Source organism: Lepidochelys kempii, chromosome 9, assembly GCF_965140285.1.
Source record: "Lepidochelys kempii isolate rLepKem1 chromosome 9, rLepKem1.hap1, whole genome shotgun sequence".
In the NCBI taxonomy this organism is placed as follows: Eukaryota; Metazoa; Chordata; order Testudines; family Cheloniidae; genus Lepidochelys; species Lepidochelys kempii.
In genome coordinates this window covers 101,040,342-101,056,109 of record NC_136388.1, presented here as the reverse complement: position 1 = coordinate 101,056,109, position 15,768 = coordinate 101,040,342, and the positions used below count along the sequence as shown (strand labels likewise).

Here is a 15,768-nt window from a genome sequence, read left to right as displayed (position 1 = left end):
AGACAGTTAATGAAAGACTGACACTGCATTTTGACCATTACCCAACCAAACTGGCTTTTTTTCAGGAAATGTCTATCTTCAATCATAAAACAGGGAAGGAAAAAATAAGAACTGTTCAACCTGCCAATTCATAGAAACTTTACTACTGAGACAAATGTCTAATGCTCTGCCCACATTAAATTTACAAATTCCGGAGAATAAAATAGATTTCACTGGTGAAATTTTAACTTTACTAATGAAGAGACAGGATTATAGGAAGAAAGGTCTCCCAACTACAGTAATATTGCACAACTAGGTGAGATAACTTACACGAGATGTCAACGTACGTTAGACTTTCTACTGGAACGAAATGCTTTTGAGTTTGTTAATGGAGCCTTCTTCAGTTATATCTTAAATAAAAACAACCTATTATAAGTTCTGTTGATACTAACAAACATATTAATGTTAGTCAATGTACATTTTATACGAGGTTTTAAAATTTTAATCCATCACTCATTTTGCACAGATCTGAACCTACTAGTCTGGAGACTGATTCCAAAAATAAGTGACTCCAACTGCGATCTCATTGGACGATGCTTTTAGAGGAAGACCAAGCCTCAGATGCCAGGAAGAGTAGGTGCTATACTTTGGAAAAGCATCTGCTAATGTCTCAAATTTGAACCCCTTTTTTCCCCCAAATGAGTCATCTGGCTGCTGGAAGGGCCCCTTTCTCTCACCAGCCTCAGGGATGCTGTAAGTGAGGTGGTGGCCTATCCTATTCTATCCCCTCTAGCTGTCTTGGGGCAAGTGTTGGAATTACTCCACTCACCTCTGTCCCAAACAGCAACAGAAAACACTAGCATGATTCTGGTCAGTTTCATTAATGGTCACGGTTCTGAACAGTAATGGAAAAACTGGACAAAACTGTTAAATTTCAGTCTATTGCGGCTTAGAAAAAACAGCCTGCAGAGACAGGGGAGCTTTTTAGAAGCTGGGGGAGATACTGTTGCATTTGTTCATATTTGGAAGGTTTCTTCCACAACTTTAAGGACAAAGAATACTTTGGTAAGGAAAGAGCTTACACTTGACAGAATTTGTTGTAGGTCTTCATATTTGCCACTGCAAGCTGCTGCCTAGTCACTAGTAGTAAGTGGATTTTTCAAGCTCTGATTCAATGTATTGGTAATATACAGAGAAAAACCACCCAACTTTTCTAATAGCTTTCAGAAGTAGATTCCCTTCCACTTTTAGTTATCTGTCGGGAGGCAAGAGCGCTTTTCAGATTATTTTCCTTTGCTCAGTTTTAATGAGGGGTATTGGGTACATCTGGTTTCTCAGACATTAGGCCCATCTTTTATTCAGTTTAAGTTTCTACAGTACCCCAGTTACTATAGCCAAGGATGTGTGTTTTATGATAAATATTTAAGTCAAGAATTTATCAAAACAGGTTCATAATAATAATCTTACTTTCACGTTCCAATATTTCATAAATTTAATTTAGTTCATCTTTGTTTTGACTTAATTCAACATTGCTTAAAAAAAATTAAAAATAATTTACACTCTCATTTTGCCAGACTTCAAATTTTGTACTAGCAGGCTGTTCCTGATGCTGCTTGGAATGGTGGGCTTCAGAAAACAGACTAATTTGTCTGTTGTATTTCCAGGATGCACATGCATCACAAGACCCAGTTCTGGCGTTTTATTTCTATAATTTATTATTTTTATATTAACATGAATCATGCTAATATGATTTTAAGCACATTCAGAACCACAGAATCATCTCGGACAGCCCATGCTTTAAGAAGATTTGATAGAGCATAGATGAAAATCCAAAATTTTCAACTATCTTTTTATAATGCATAGCCTGAAAAACTTTTGTTTGATCAGAAGGCTTCAGTGATCTGAAGCTTAGATCTGATGAGCACGTGTTATGCTGGACTCCAAGATGGTCACTGCTTTTATAAAAATAACTGAAATGAAAAGATATATCTTTCTGAAATCCATAGTACTTACATTCGGCAGATGTTCAACAGTCAGGCCAGACTGTGAAATCATGAGGGAAGGAATCAGATCTTTGTATCTGTTTGTACAGCATCCAGGACAATGGGTGTTCTGAATTACTAGCTAGGAAAAAGGCTAGTACATCTGTTAAATCATCTTTGGGTGTATTTTATAAAGTACAGTATCTGCCCAAATTGAGAGCCAGCTATGAAAGTTGGCTGAATTAAAATACAAAAAGACAAGTAAACCACAGAAAGCTCAAAAAGTAGACTATTATGACATTTCTTCAGAGAACACCCGAGCAGACTGAAATTTCAGAATACGTTTTTCCTTAACTCAGAAATCCATACTAGCATACCAGACTCACTCCCAAAGGGATGGTGGGGAGGGAAGGATCCCTTCAAGATTTAAAAACTTGTTTTTCGTTATCCTCTGCCTCCAAACAACAATATAAATATTTTTTCATACAGTAACATATTATTGAGAATGACACTGCATCGATCCTTTTGTCTGAGCCAAACTACACAGAATACAGTCACTGCAAAGCTGTTTTCCATTGTATTTGAATGTGTTTTTCTGAATCCCACTGCTTAGATACCTCTAGTGATGGGCACTATGGAAAAGTCTGAGATTCTTTGGTCTCAGTTTTGATGTTCTAGGAGAAAAAACTGATGCAAGGCTACACCTATTGGCCACTCAGTGCAGGCACATATCTGTTGAAGGGGGAGCTTCGTTTGCCAGTACACAGTCTTCGAGATCAGAGTTCAGAACCAATAATACTGTGATTTGTCTTCTGTTAAGTGTTCTATTTTGAAGTATTTGAAATGCTTTTTATCTAAGGGTACACAACTTTTATGAAATAGAGCTGAATGTAACTGAAGTACAGTTTGCTTTCTCTACCCTCTTTCAGTATTCAGTTTATGTTAGTTCAATATTTCTTTTAAAATGGAATAAAATGACCTGGAACAGAAACAAACATGCTTGGGAAGAAAAAAAATGTAAGTTTCTAAAGCTTCTGAGAATCTATTATATTAATTCTCTATAACAGTAGGTAGGAGAGCAGGACTGAGAAATTCCATGCTACTGTCCACAAATAGGAAGAAGTTGTATAATGAGAACACTGTGTTCATAAAGTAGATGGTTGTTGTAGGGCTGTGCATAAGCACTTCATATATAGGGTTTTTGCTTTGTTTTTAAAAGAAAGGTCTGTCCATCAGCACTGATTCAGATATGAACATAAAGAGGTATTTAGAATGAACTAAAAGCACATTAAACTCCAAATTTGTCATTGTAATGCAATCTACCGTAGTTACCCATAGTATTTCTGCTTGTTAGCCTACACAAAATAGCTCCCAAACAAAGAAAAATTTTCTAACTTACAGAAAAATTTTTCATAACACCTTAGTAAATCAGTTTGATCCGTCCAATTAGAAAGAACACAGGAGACAGTTTTACAAGTGCCTAAGCGACAAAGGAGTAGAAGTCCAGACACAGTCAACCAAAATGGACACAGATCAGATGTCAAGAATTATAACATTCATAAACCAGTCGGAGAACACTTCAATCTCTCTGGTCATGCAATCACAGACATGAAGGTCGCTATCTTAAAACAAAAAAACTTCAAATCCAGACTCCAGCGAGAAACTGCTGAATTGGAATTCATTTGCAAATTGGATACTATTAATTTAGGCTTAAATAGAGACTGGGAGTGGCTAAGTCATTATGCAAGGTAGCCTATTTCCCCTTGTTTTTTCCTACCCCCCCCCCCAGACGTTCTGGTTATACTTGGATTGAAACTTGGAGAGTGGTCAGTTTGGATGAGCTATTGCCAGCAGGAGAGTGAGTCTGTGTGTGTGTGTGTCCGGGAAAGGGTGGGGGGTGGTGAGAAAGCCTGGATTTGTGCTGGAAATGGCCCACCTTGATTACCATGCACATTGTAGGGAGAGTGGTCACTTAGGATGAGCTATTACCAGCAGCAGGAGAGTGAGTTTGTGTGTGTGGTTTTTGGAGGGGGGTGAGGGGGTGAGAGAACCTGGATTTGTGCAGGAAATGACCCACCTTGATTGTCATACACATTGTGAAGAGAGTGGTCACTTTGGATGGGCTATTACCAGCAGGAGAGTGAGTTTGTGTGGGGGGGGGGGGGTGGAGGGTGAGAAAACCTGGATTTGTACTGGAAATGGCCCAACTTGATGATCACTTTAGATAAGCTATTACCAGCAGGACAGTGGGGTGGGAGGAGGTATTGTTTCATGATCTCTGTGTGTATATAATGTCTGCTGCAGTTTCCACAGTATGCATCCGATGAAGTGAACTGTAGCTCACGAAAGCTCATGCTCAAATAAATTGGTTAGTCTCTAAGGTGCCACAAGTACTCCTTTTCTTTTTGCAAAATTACATTATCCTAACTTTTTCTTCATTCCATGTACTACTATAAGAGTGACACTCCTAACTAATAAAATTTAAAGCTTATCAAAGAAAAATAGTTTTTCTATTCAATTTGCACGTGACAGCAGTTCATGTAGAGCCATTTTCACTTGTGTTACTGATCAGTTTCAGTTCCTTGTCTCAATCACCATACCGATGTTACTCCTAAGCTTCCTCTATGCGAAGAGAAGTTGCACATACTTCCCCCAGGCCCTGTAAGCGTGCGTTTAACTAGTATTTTGGCAGAAGTGAACTGCTGAAATGTCAGCTTTTATCTGGATGCTAATATGTAACTTTGTTTGCGGGGGAGGGAGGGAAATCTTTTTAATTCATAAATCTCTACATTTAAAATAAGATTGTCATGGAGTTTCTGTACGCCTTACAAGAATCAGAGAAAACTGACACGTCTCTCCCAAACGCCTGCGAACGAGCAAGGGAAGAAAGAAGGGTGACCAGGAGAATAGGTCTCTTCCCTCCCCCACTATACAACTTCTGCATGGACCCAGAGGCAGAGCAGAGAAATGGGACAGTAAAGTACCTCCCCCCCAGAATGCCTGCCTGCAGTGAGGGAAGTGGAAAGAAAAAACTAAAATGAATTGGAGAAAGGGGGAATTCTTAAGTTTACCTTCAGTCAGGCTGTGGTGACATGCACAATGGAGGGACACTCTGCTCCTGTGTATATTCACCAGTAGCCACTGAGAGGCATGTATGTTTCCCGGTCATACATGCTGGTAACAAAGCAGCAGGAGAGAAAGACAAATGAAACCTCCAAAAACAAATTAGAAAACAGAACTTGGAGATAGAGGGGAAGGGGAAGAGAATGAGGCAGTATAGTACCTAACATTGCTTTTGTTAGGTTTTGAGCTCTGACAGTATCATTTTAAGGTTAAAACTAAATAAACACTTAATAGTTGAATAATATTGGGAATGGGGGGGCAAGAAAGAAGAGAGCTCAACATCCTTCTTAAGTTTTGCCCGAGTTAAGAAAACCATTAAAATTTAACCTATTTTAGTGTTATGACAAATAAATTTGAGACTTTGCCTCACATAGTTAACACAGTACTAATCAAATTTATATAAGACTTTTCAGGTAGGCACATAAGTAAAACAACACTTAACATAGTCAAGAACGAAGTATAAGATTTTCAAAAGGCACAGATGAGCAGGAAGTTCCCAACGCCTAATGACGGTCCATGGAAGTTGGATGTCTAATTTCTCTGAATATCCAAAGTACCTGGCTTTGTCTGCCACTTCAGCTGCTTCCACCAGCTGAAGTCTCTGCCTGGTTCCTCCTGCAGTTTCCCCCTCCCCATCAAGGCCACATGGCAGGGCCAGACGGGAGGCATCACTTAGGGCTTGTCTACACTGCGAAGTTGTCGACAAAACATTTGTCTTTCATGGGTACTTAAAAAAGCCCCCCTGCGAAAGAAAAGTTCTGCCAACGCAAGTGGCAGTGTGAACACGGCTTTGTTGGCAGGAACGCTCTCCCGCCAACAAAGCTAATGCCGCTTGTGGTGCTGTAAGTATTTTGTTGGCAAAAGTGCCAACAAAGTACCAAAAAAGAGCATTTACACACGCTGACTTTTAGCTACAAGCCTGTGTTGACACAGCCTTGTCGCTAAAAGCTGCATGGTGTGTAGACAATCCCTTCGGTTCTATTTTCCCCAAAGCACTGGGGGGGAAAATCTCCCCTGAACCGGTCTCGGTTCGAGGGGGTAATCCAGTCATTGTAAAACTGCCACAGCCAGGAGATTTGGAGGCCTGCGCACACTTTGTTGTGCTAAATATTAGAACGCTGACAAGAACATTTCACTTAACAGTATTTTCTTATAGTGTTCACTGAAATTTCTTCCTACTTTGAACCTCCACCTAATATTGGTCCTATTAAATTTTTTGCTGAACGTCTGTTTAAATATGTTAATGCATTAGGGCAGGCTTTGTAGCAGAAGTATTTAGGTGTTATAAGACTCAAAATTATTTTTCTTCCAATGTCCACTGCCATTATTTCCCCCCCACCCACCCACACACACCAGTATTTCTGAACCAGTTATTCACGTTTCATCCTCTAATTCTCTTCAGTCATTTACACCTGTTTCTCTGATGTGTGCCTTCAATGAGAGTGAAGCATATGCAGCAGAACATGGTCTTTCCTCCTTCTAAAAGTCCACGTGCACTAAGCTGTATCAATAAAGGTGTATGGAGTGTTGGGTTCCAGCTATTTTAGTATGCAACTTCGTTTTAAGCAACTGCACTGGGCTGGTGATGAGATATCAACACTGACTTTGTTCAAATAAAGATCTGATTCTGAATTGGGATCTGCTAGTGTGGACCTCTCCTCCCAAAGTCCCATTACAAACTCCAACATGGCAGGTACTGTCCAAAACCAACAAGTTTTCTACATCAAATAGAGATTATTAATAATAATAATAATAATTTAAAAAAATAGAGATTTGGAATTATCAGCATCATACTGGGTGGTCAGCTGGATCACCCTGGGTTAAAGGGAGCAATTAAGGAAGGTAAGGACATTGCTGAGAAGCTCCATGACTTCTTTGCAATAGTCTTCAAAGGATGTTGGGGAGATACCTACCCCAGACCTGTAATTTTCTTGTAATAGAGGTGAGGTACTATCAAAGACTGCAGTGCCAGAAGATGATGTACTGAAGTAATCTGATATTTAAAAAGCAACAAGTCACCAGGCTCAGCATGAATCCAAAAGTAGCTGAACGGCTAAGAAAAATATGTAGCCTCTAACTGAGGGCAGCTGCTGTTTCAAAGGACTGGAGAGCAGATGATGGAGCAGATGATGTACCTATATTTTAAAAAAGGATAGAGATGAACCATGGAATTACAGACCAGTAAGCCTTACATCTATATATGGAACAAACTGAAAAAATAATCTTAAAACACCTAGAAGATCATGACATGATATTGTCTAACCAGCACAGCTTCTGCCAAGGGAAATAGTATCTCACTAATCTCTTGGAATTCTTTGAACGTGTCAATAAATTTGCGGATAAAAAGAACTGGTTGACAATTTACTCAGACTTTCAAAAGGCACTTGACAAAGTTCTTCACAAGCAGCTAAGTCCTCATGGATCAAAGAGACAAAGTAAAGACAACAGAATGGTCAGTTTTCATCAAGGCAAAAGATTAGCATCAGGGGCCTCAAGGTTCTCACCTAGGTCCTATGATGTTTTATATATTAATTAACTATCTGAAATAGGAGTGAGTAATGAGGTAGCAAAATTTATATCTGACAGTGTTATTTAAGCTTAGTCAGAACCAGAAAGGATTGCGAAGAATTTGGAGAGACCTAAACAAGCTAGGTGTATGGGCAACAGGATGGCAAATTAAATTCAATGCTGATAAAGGCAAAGTAATGCACACTGTAGGCAAAAATTTAAACTACTTATACACCACACTGGGTTCTACATTGGTTGTATCCATTCAGTAAAGCTCAATGAAGACCGCTGCTCATTATGCAGCTGCAGTTAAAACAGCTAGCAGGATGTTAGGCTGCATAAGCAACAGAAAGGTGAATAATACAGAAAATATTAAATCAGGGTTGCGGCGTCATTTGGAACACTCTGAGCAGTACCGGTCAGCTCATCTCAAGAAGGATAGTGCAGAAAGATAACAAGAATGATCAAAGACATGGACAAATTCTTCTATGAAGAAAGGCTGTTTACTTTAGAAACAAATTGTTTCTACTTTAGAAAAAATACATAAAGGACATGATAAAAGTATATAAAATAATCAGTGCTACAGAAGGTAGCCATTTCTCTTCTCTCTATCTAGTAACATAAGAACAAGGGGCGCACTTTCAATGAAATTATAGGTGTGGAAAAATCAAAACCAAGAAAAGGCAATACTTTTTTCACATGTGCAATAAGACTGTGAAACTCACTGCCACATGAAGTCATTGAAGCCACGAACTTAACAAGAGTCAAAGAGGGACTGGAAATGTATATGGACAACAAGAATATCCAGAGTTGTCATAATTATAACAAAAGATTTGGAAAGGATATTAAACCTTATTCTTTAGAACTTAAGACTATTTCCAACTATTAGAAAGCAAGGCAATATCTAATATGGGTGCCAGATTAATCCACATTTGCAGGGTTCTACACCTTCCTGTGAAGCAGCTGTTGATCGCCACTGACAGGATACTGGACTATCTCTAGAGTCTGAATCAGGATAGCAATTCCTTTATTCCTACCTGCAAGTTACTGCTAAAGAAGTTTTTAGTATAGATTTTAAGTTATCTACACATGCATTAATTCTGAAAATATGACTTAAAGAGATTCTGTTCTAGGATAATAGGAAATGAATACATACAAAACACTGAAATTTGTTTCACGTTTCCAATAGGGTACATTTATAACATTTAACTGAGGAAATTTGGGGAATTCTGTAAAATGAGCTTTTTAAAGCCTACTAATAAAATGCCATCTTGGAATGCTGTTCTAAACAACTGATAGTCCATTTGGCAGGGTGAATCAAGGAAATATGAATTTTAAGTTAGGTAAAAGGAATAGATCAGAACTCAATCTTTTGTCTGTAGGTCACTGGTATAAACAGACTACATCTGAGAGAAGGCTAGCTGAAGGTTTCAGTCCAATTCCTAAAGGACGGAGGTCCGTATCACTCCAAGAAGCATTGCAATTGGCAACCTCAGTGGCCATCTTTTAGATGATAAACCCAGGATTGACTGGATAGAATGAATGAGTAACTAATTACCTCAGAGTAGTCCCCAAAATAGGGGTAGGACACACACTGACAGTCAGGCATTGCAGAAAAGCTTCCATTCCTGTTTATTCTGTAACTATTCTACTTTTTTCAGAACTTTTAGTCCAGCACTTTTCATGAGCAAGAAATGTACCAACATAATATGCTTCAGCTTCTGTAAGGTTAATTTACATGTATTATGATCTGCAGATTCTTACTGAAGACACGGATGTTCTTCAGTTTGCAATCACATATTCTCTACTTCAGATGCACCTCACTCAATTTCTACAATAAAATCTAGACTCAACAAATTACAGAATAGTTTCTGGTTCTAAAATAACAGATTCTTTGAGTTCTTACTCAAGTCAGTTACTTGCCAGCATTCTTATCAATGTCAGTACCATTAAAAAAAAAAAAAAAAACCACCACACTTCCATTTCATTCAAGAAGGTACAATTTGGTTAAATGACTATGACATAAATCATCAAACTAACATCCCCACAACAACTCTCTTTGGGTGTAAACCTATCTGTATTATGAGAGAGAATGTCAATTGATCCATCTAAAAGGGGCCAGATAAACATGAAAAAAACTGGGTCAAATAATGTCAGGAGCACCAGACAATGATACACCCTTCAAAATTGGTACGCTTGTTGACAGTCTCAGGAGACATATCGAGGAATCACAAGACAGGATGTTTCAGCCTCCCCAGTATATCTTATGACAACCCTCCAGATCAGACACACTTTTCAGGCAGGCATACTACAAAGCCCATCATTTACCTTTCTCTTTGTTAAGGCTGTGGAGGAGGGTAGCAGTTGAGGTGAATAAACTTGTGGATAGTCCTTGGTCTACAGGATGGGCATCCATAGCACTGGACAGGTGCTTATAGGCATATTTTTAATATTTGAAGAAAAAATAAATTAGGGCTGAAGTTTGGTGGGGCAATGTCAGGATGCTTGCATATCTGCTTACCACGTGGTTCCTGTTCTGTGTATAGAGAGTGTTCGTCTCGAGGGCTGTCAACATAGCACCTTTCACAGACATTAAATTCACATGATTTTTTTAAATGACTAACATCACAAAAGTAAAAAACCATAAGACACACTGCCTGTGTCTCAGTCTGACAGTAGATTAAAAAAACTCATTTCTTGGCCAAATCAAGACTTCAGTGATGTAACAGATCTATATGCTTAATTCCCATCAGACTTAACAGTGCCCACACAATGAGAGGATGTGGGCCTCAAGACTGTAGTTAGTTTGGTCTCAGAGCATTTCCTATTGGATATTCTCCAATTTACATAGATTCTGTAGTTTAAAGGATTTGACAGCTGCATAATCAAAGTTAAAGGGCCAGATTACTGTTGCTGCAAGATTATTGCAGGAAATAAGTTTTGCCACATAATAGAATGAGATGCGATAAGATGCCACAGGCCTTTGCTACAACACTTGCAACTCATGGTTTAGTAAGGCATTTAAAATTTCAGCATATGCAGGAGACCACACAAATAAACTGGAGGAAGGGAAGTGTTAAAACTGGGAAACACACTCCCACACCCACATCCCCTTTCTGGAGAGGACAATTCAGTTCAAGTTTAAATGAGCAACTGTGTGTCTCGATTGATTTACACTTAATTCAACAGACATTTGTGAAACGTGAACCAGAAGTACTTCCAACTCAGTAAACAGACATTGGTCTCTAGGGAGGAAGGATGTTGTTGTGGTTAAGGCACAGAACCCTGAAGCTATAGTAGTAGTTCTTGGGTCCTGTTTTCAGCTCCACCACAAACGTTGTGCAAGTCGGTCACTTACAGCCAAATTTTCAAAACCAGCATTTATTTTGCTTGCCCATCCTGAAACACTTTGGGCCTGATTTTCAAAGTGCTGAGCACAGGCAACTATCATTGACTTTGACAGGACCTCTGGGTGCCGAGCACTTCTGGAAGAATGTCTCAGGATGAATAACTAAGAACTGAGGCAAGAAAACAGCGAGCAATCTTAACCAGAACCATTCTGCCTCAAATTACATACGTACAAGATGGGGATCAATGCTTCCCTGCTTCACAGGCACGTTGTGATGTGAAGCTAATTTATTAATAGTGTTAAGTGCCATAGAAGTGCCTGTAAATAAATACAAATAGTGTAACAATAATGCAAATCTGAGCCGAGAATCCAATGCGTCTTTAGAGAAAATCTGTAGGTAACAACTTTTGATGCACTCGCAGAATACTAAAAGTTCACTCATCAGTCAAAAGAAACAGATTAGATAACTCCACAGATCAAAACAAAACCACAAAGTTCTTGTTTACAAATAAAACATTTCTGTTTTAGAAATATCTGTATAGGAGTAGAAGTACAACCTATATGGTTTGGGGATTCATTCTTTAGTAGGTCCTACATTAAACCAGTTCCACTGTACACAAACAGCAGAAGAATCAAGGTGCCATTTGCCAATATTACAAATTATTTGAACAAATTTCTTGATGACATAAAAGCACATACAGCTCTTTGTGGCAGGGACCTCTTTGTATGTGTTTGCACAATATCTTACATGATGAAGCCTCAATTCCGATTAGGGACTCTAGGCACCACACTAATATATATCACTCAGGTCAGACTGGCATTCTGACAAAAGAGTCAGATGGCTATTAATTTACACAAAATTGTGTTGACTTTGTATTTTAATTACTGTGTACATTCAAAACAGTTTCAGTGGTATCTTATGATCAATGTATACCCATTAAATGTACAGACCCATGATTAACAGAATGCAAGATAGAAGAAAGCTTTTATTAAGATTCACTATATCCATTTCCTCATTTATATTTTCATTGTTGAGTATTCACACATAGAGCTGCTTAGTGTTGACGAGCACATTTTATACCCTATTTTACAGAAAAATGTAGAGCTACCACTCCATAACCCATTTTTAAATTAATCTTGTGCATCCACTGTAAGATAATTAAAGCACTCTTGCCTATCCACATTCTGCATAGCACATGCAAATATACCACATGTGCCAGAGAATAAAACCATTAACAGACATACTGCTGGATACGCCAAATACCCAGTTTCTTATCGGGCCTTCACAAATCATTAAAAAAAAAAAAAAAAAAAAAAGTGATCTTATTGAACAAGATTGCCTATAACCCAACACACAAAATGCAGTCCCCAACAAAGACTAATGAAGAATAAGTATTTGATGAACCATGGGAGCACAGAATTGTCACAGATGGATGAAAGCACTACAATGGGCAGACACTCTCTTTCAAAATGATAAGCCAATTACCCACAACCCCATGAAAAAACAAATATCACTTTCAGTTTCCTACTAATATATGTTGAAAACCCTTACTATTTTTGAACAAAACACATCAGACCTCAGTTCATATATTTCATTTTCCCCTCTTACTCATGATCAGTGACCAGTCCAGTAGCAAATAAATTCAAAATTAGCAATGTAAAAATACACAATACAACCCCTATATCTTACAAATATAAACCAGGTTTTCTAGAGACTACACAGAAGCAAATACCTCCAATTCACCTCACATTTGTAGAGAGTCTAGATAAATTCAGTGGTCTAGTTTTCCACCTCTGTATTTAGTAACATGGTGAATACGTTCAGTCCTGATCTGCACACTGTGTTTGTAGTTACAGGCAGGCTGCGAGGTGTGCACACCATGCCCCCTCCTTACTCGTAAGGGGAAAGGGGCGCACTGGAAAATCCCAAGCAACAATGCTGCATCATGAGGGACGTGACACTCTGATGGGGCCAGAGCCCCCAAAACGAGACAAATGAGCCACAACACTCAGAGCTGATTGAGACAGCAAAATAAGCAACTGCCTTCTCTCCCCTATACACCCAATCCCCCTCCCCCCCACGGACATACCCTTCCTATACCCCCCCAGCCCATCTCCCCCCTCCTCCTCCCTCCCCCACGGACATACCTTTCCTATACCCCCCCAGCCCATCTCCCCCCTACACACCCAACCCTCCCTCCTCCTCCCCCCCCCCCCCCACGGACATACCCTTCCTGTGCCCCCCCAGCCCACCTCCCCCCTCCTCCTCCCCCTCCCCCCCACGGACATACCCTTCCTATACCCCCCCAGCCCATCTCCCCCCTACACACCCAACCCTCCCTCCTCCTCCTCCTCCCCCCCCACGGACATACCCTTCCTGTGCCCCCCCAGCCCACCTCCCCCCTCCTCCTCCCCCTCCCCCCCACGGACATACCCTTCCTATACCCCCCCAGCCCATCTCCCCCCCTCCCTCCTCCCCCCCCCACGGACATACCCTTCCTATACCCCCCCCAGCCCATCTCCCCCCCCTCCTCCTCCTCCTCCTCCCCCCCCACGGACATACCCTTCCTGTGCCCCCCCAGCCCACCTCCCCCCTCCTCCTCCCCCTCCCCCCCACGGACATACCCTTCCTATACCCCCCCAGCCCATCTCCCCCCCTCCCTCCTCCCCCCCCCACGGACATACCCTTCCTATACCCCCCCAGCCCATCTCCCCCCCTCCCTCCTCCTCCCCCCCCCCACGGACATACCCTTCCTATACCCCCCCAGCCCATCTCCCCCCCTCCCTCCTCCTCCTCCTCCCCCCCCCACGGACATACCCTTCCTATACCCCCCCAGCCCATCTCCCCCCCTCCCTCCTCCTCCTCCTCCCCCCCCCCACGGACATACCCTTCCTATACCCCCCCAGCCCATCTCCCCCCCTCCCTCCTCCTCCCCCCCCCCCACGGACATACCCTTCCTATACCCCCCCAGCCCATCTCCCCCCCTCCCTCCTCCCCCCCCCACGGACATACCCTTCCTATACCCCCCCAGCCCATCTCCCCCCCCTCCCTCCCCCCACGGACATACCCTTCCTATACCCCCCCAGCCCATCTCCCCCCCTCCCTCCTCCTCCTCCTCCCCCCCCCCACGGACAAACCCTTCCTATACCCCCCCAGCCCATCTCCCCCCCTCCCTCCTCCTCCTCCTCCCCCACACACATACCCTCCCTGTGCCCCTCCACGCCCAACCCCCCCCCCACGGACATATCCTCCCTGTGCCCCCCCATCTCCCTCCTCCTCCTCCCCCCCCCACGGACATATCCTCCCTGTGCCCCCCCATCTCCCTCCTCCTCCTCCCCCCCCCCACGGACATACCCTCCCTGTGCCCCCCCCCCGGACATACCCCCCCGCACGCCCTCCCCCCGGGCATCTCCCCAGGGCGCCCGCCGGCCCCCACCTGCTTGCGTGGTGTCGCTCAGGTCGTAGCCGCCGCCGGGGAAGTCGCGGAGCTTCCTGCCGCTGAGGCAGAGGATGCCGGAGCCCGCCGCCTCCTCCAGGGCCCGGTCCAGGCTGCGCCCCGTGTGGGGCTGGGGCAGCGGGGCGGCGCCCCAGGCCGGCCCGGCGGGGTAGGACAGGGTGAGGTGAGCGGGGAGCCCGAGCCCGCCGCCGCCTCCCTGCCCGGCCGCCATGTTCGCGCCGGAGACGGGCCGGCCCCGCAACCAGCAGCGGCGCGGCGCGCAGGCGCAGGCGGCGGGGGCGGGGGGGCCGGCCGTCCCCTCAGCGCCCTGCCCGCGGGGCCCTGACGGGGGCGCTGGCCCCGGACCCCGCCCCCCCGCGGCCAGGCCGGCGCTGTATGGACCCGGGGGTGGCCGGGGGGGTGAACAGGACCCCCCCCGCAGCGGGCAGGGCGGTGGGGTCCGTTGTCCCCGCTCTGTGGCCGTTTGTCTGTCTGCCGCCCTCCCCCCCCCCGGTGCAGCGGGGCCGAGTCCCTGCCCCCCTTCCTCCCCCCCCCGGTGCAGCGGGGCCGAGTCCCTGCCCCCCCTTCCTCCCCCCCTCCCGGTGCAGCGGGGCCGAGTCCCTGCCCCCCCTTCCTCCCCCCCTCCCGGTGCAGCGGGGCCGAGTCCCTGCCCCCCCTTCCCCCCCCCCTCCCGGTGCAGCGGGGGCCGAGTCCCTGCCCCCCCTTCCTCCCCCCCTCCCGGTGCAGCGGGGCCGAGTCCCTGCCCCCCCTTCCTCCCCCCCTCCCGGTGCAGCGGGGCCGAGTCCCTGCCCCCCCTTCCTCCCCCCCTCCCGGTGCAGCGGGGCCGAGTCCCTGCCCCCCCCTCCCGGTGCAGCGGGGCCGAGTCCCTGCCCCCCCCTCCCGGTGCAGCGGGGCCGAGTCCCTTCCCCCCCCCCAGTGCAGCGGGGCCGAGTCCCTTCCCCCCCCCCAGTGCAGCGGGGCCGAGTCCCTGCCCCCGGGAGGCAGCGCGGCGAGCAGGCGGAGAGACGCCCCCTACTCACCTGCAGCCGGCGCAGGGGGCGTTCGTTCGCCCAGCGAAGCTCACGCTCCAGTACGGCTGTTGGTCTGTAAGGGGCCACGGGACTCTGCCGCTTTCCCAGATCCAGACTAACACCCCCCGCTGGTGCCCGCACTGACTGTGGTCATAACTCCAGCCCTCCTGAGCTCGCCCGCTTAGCGCGCTGTGTATTTGCTGCGGCCCCTTGCCAGTCTCCGCCGAGGTGCAAACTGCAAAGAGGACGATCAAGATTAAAAACACACCAAGCCAGAAGCTCAAGAGTTTCTCTTCTCAGTGTGTAAGCATATTACTTGCTGCTTTTGAGTGTGGAGGCAAGTTTATGAGACTGACTGA

At 44.6% G+C, this 15,768-nt stretch overlaps 1 protein-coding gene across 10 annotated transcripts in view; it reads right to left on the bottom strand.

Annotated features, from left to right (window-relative positions):
- LRCH2 (leucine rich repeats and calponin homology domain containing 2) overlaps positions 1-15,556 on the bottom strand; it is an 88,609-nt gene extending 73,053 nt beyond the window's left edge. For 9 of the 10 annotated variants that reach the window (XR_012160642.2, XM_073358574.1, XM_073358579.1 and 6 more), the window contains exon 1: positions 14,379-14,642. Coding sequence is in view for 8 of the 10 variants with exons in the window: in XM_073358574.1 (XP_073214675.1) it covers positions 14,379-14,610 (232 nt within the window). In the remaining 2 variants the exon portion in view is untranslated. Of the gene's footprint in view, positions 1-14,378; positions 14,643-15,418 lie in introns of those variants that run through there. The other variant, XM_073358583.1, reaches the window with a different exon arrangement.
- Between the last annotated feature and the right edge of the window lie 212 nt (positions 15,557-15,768).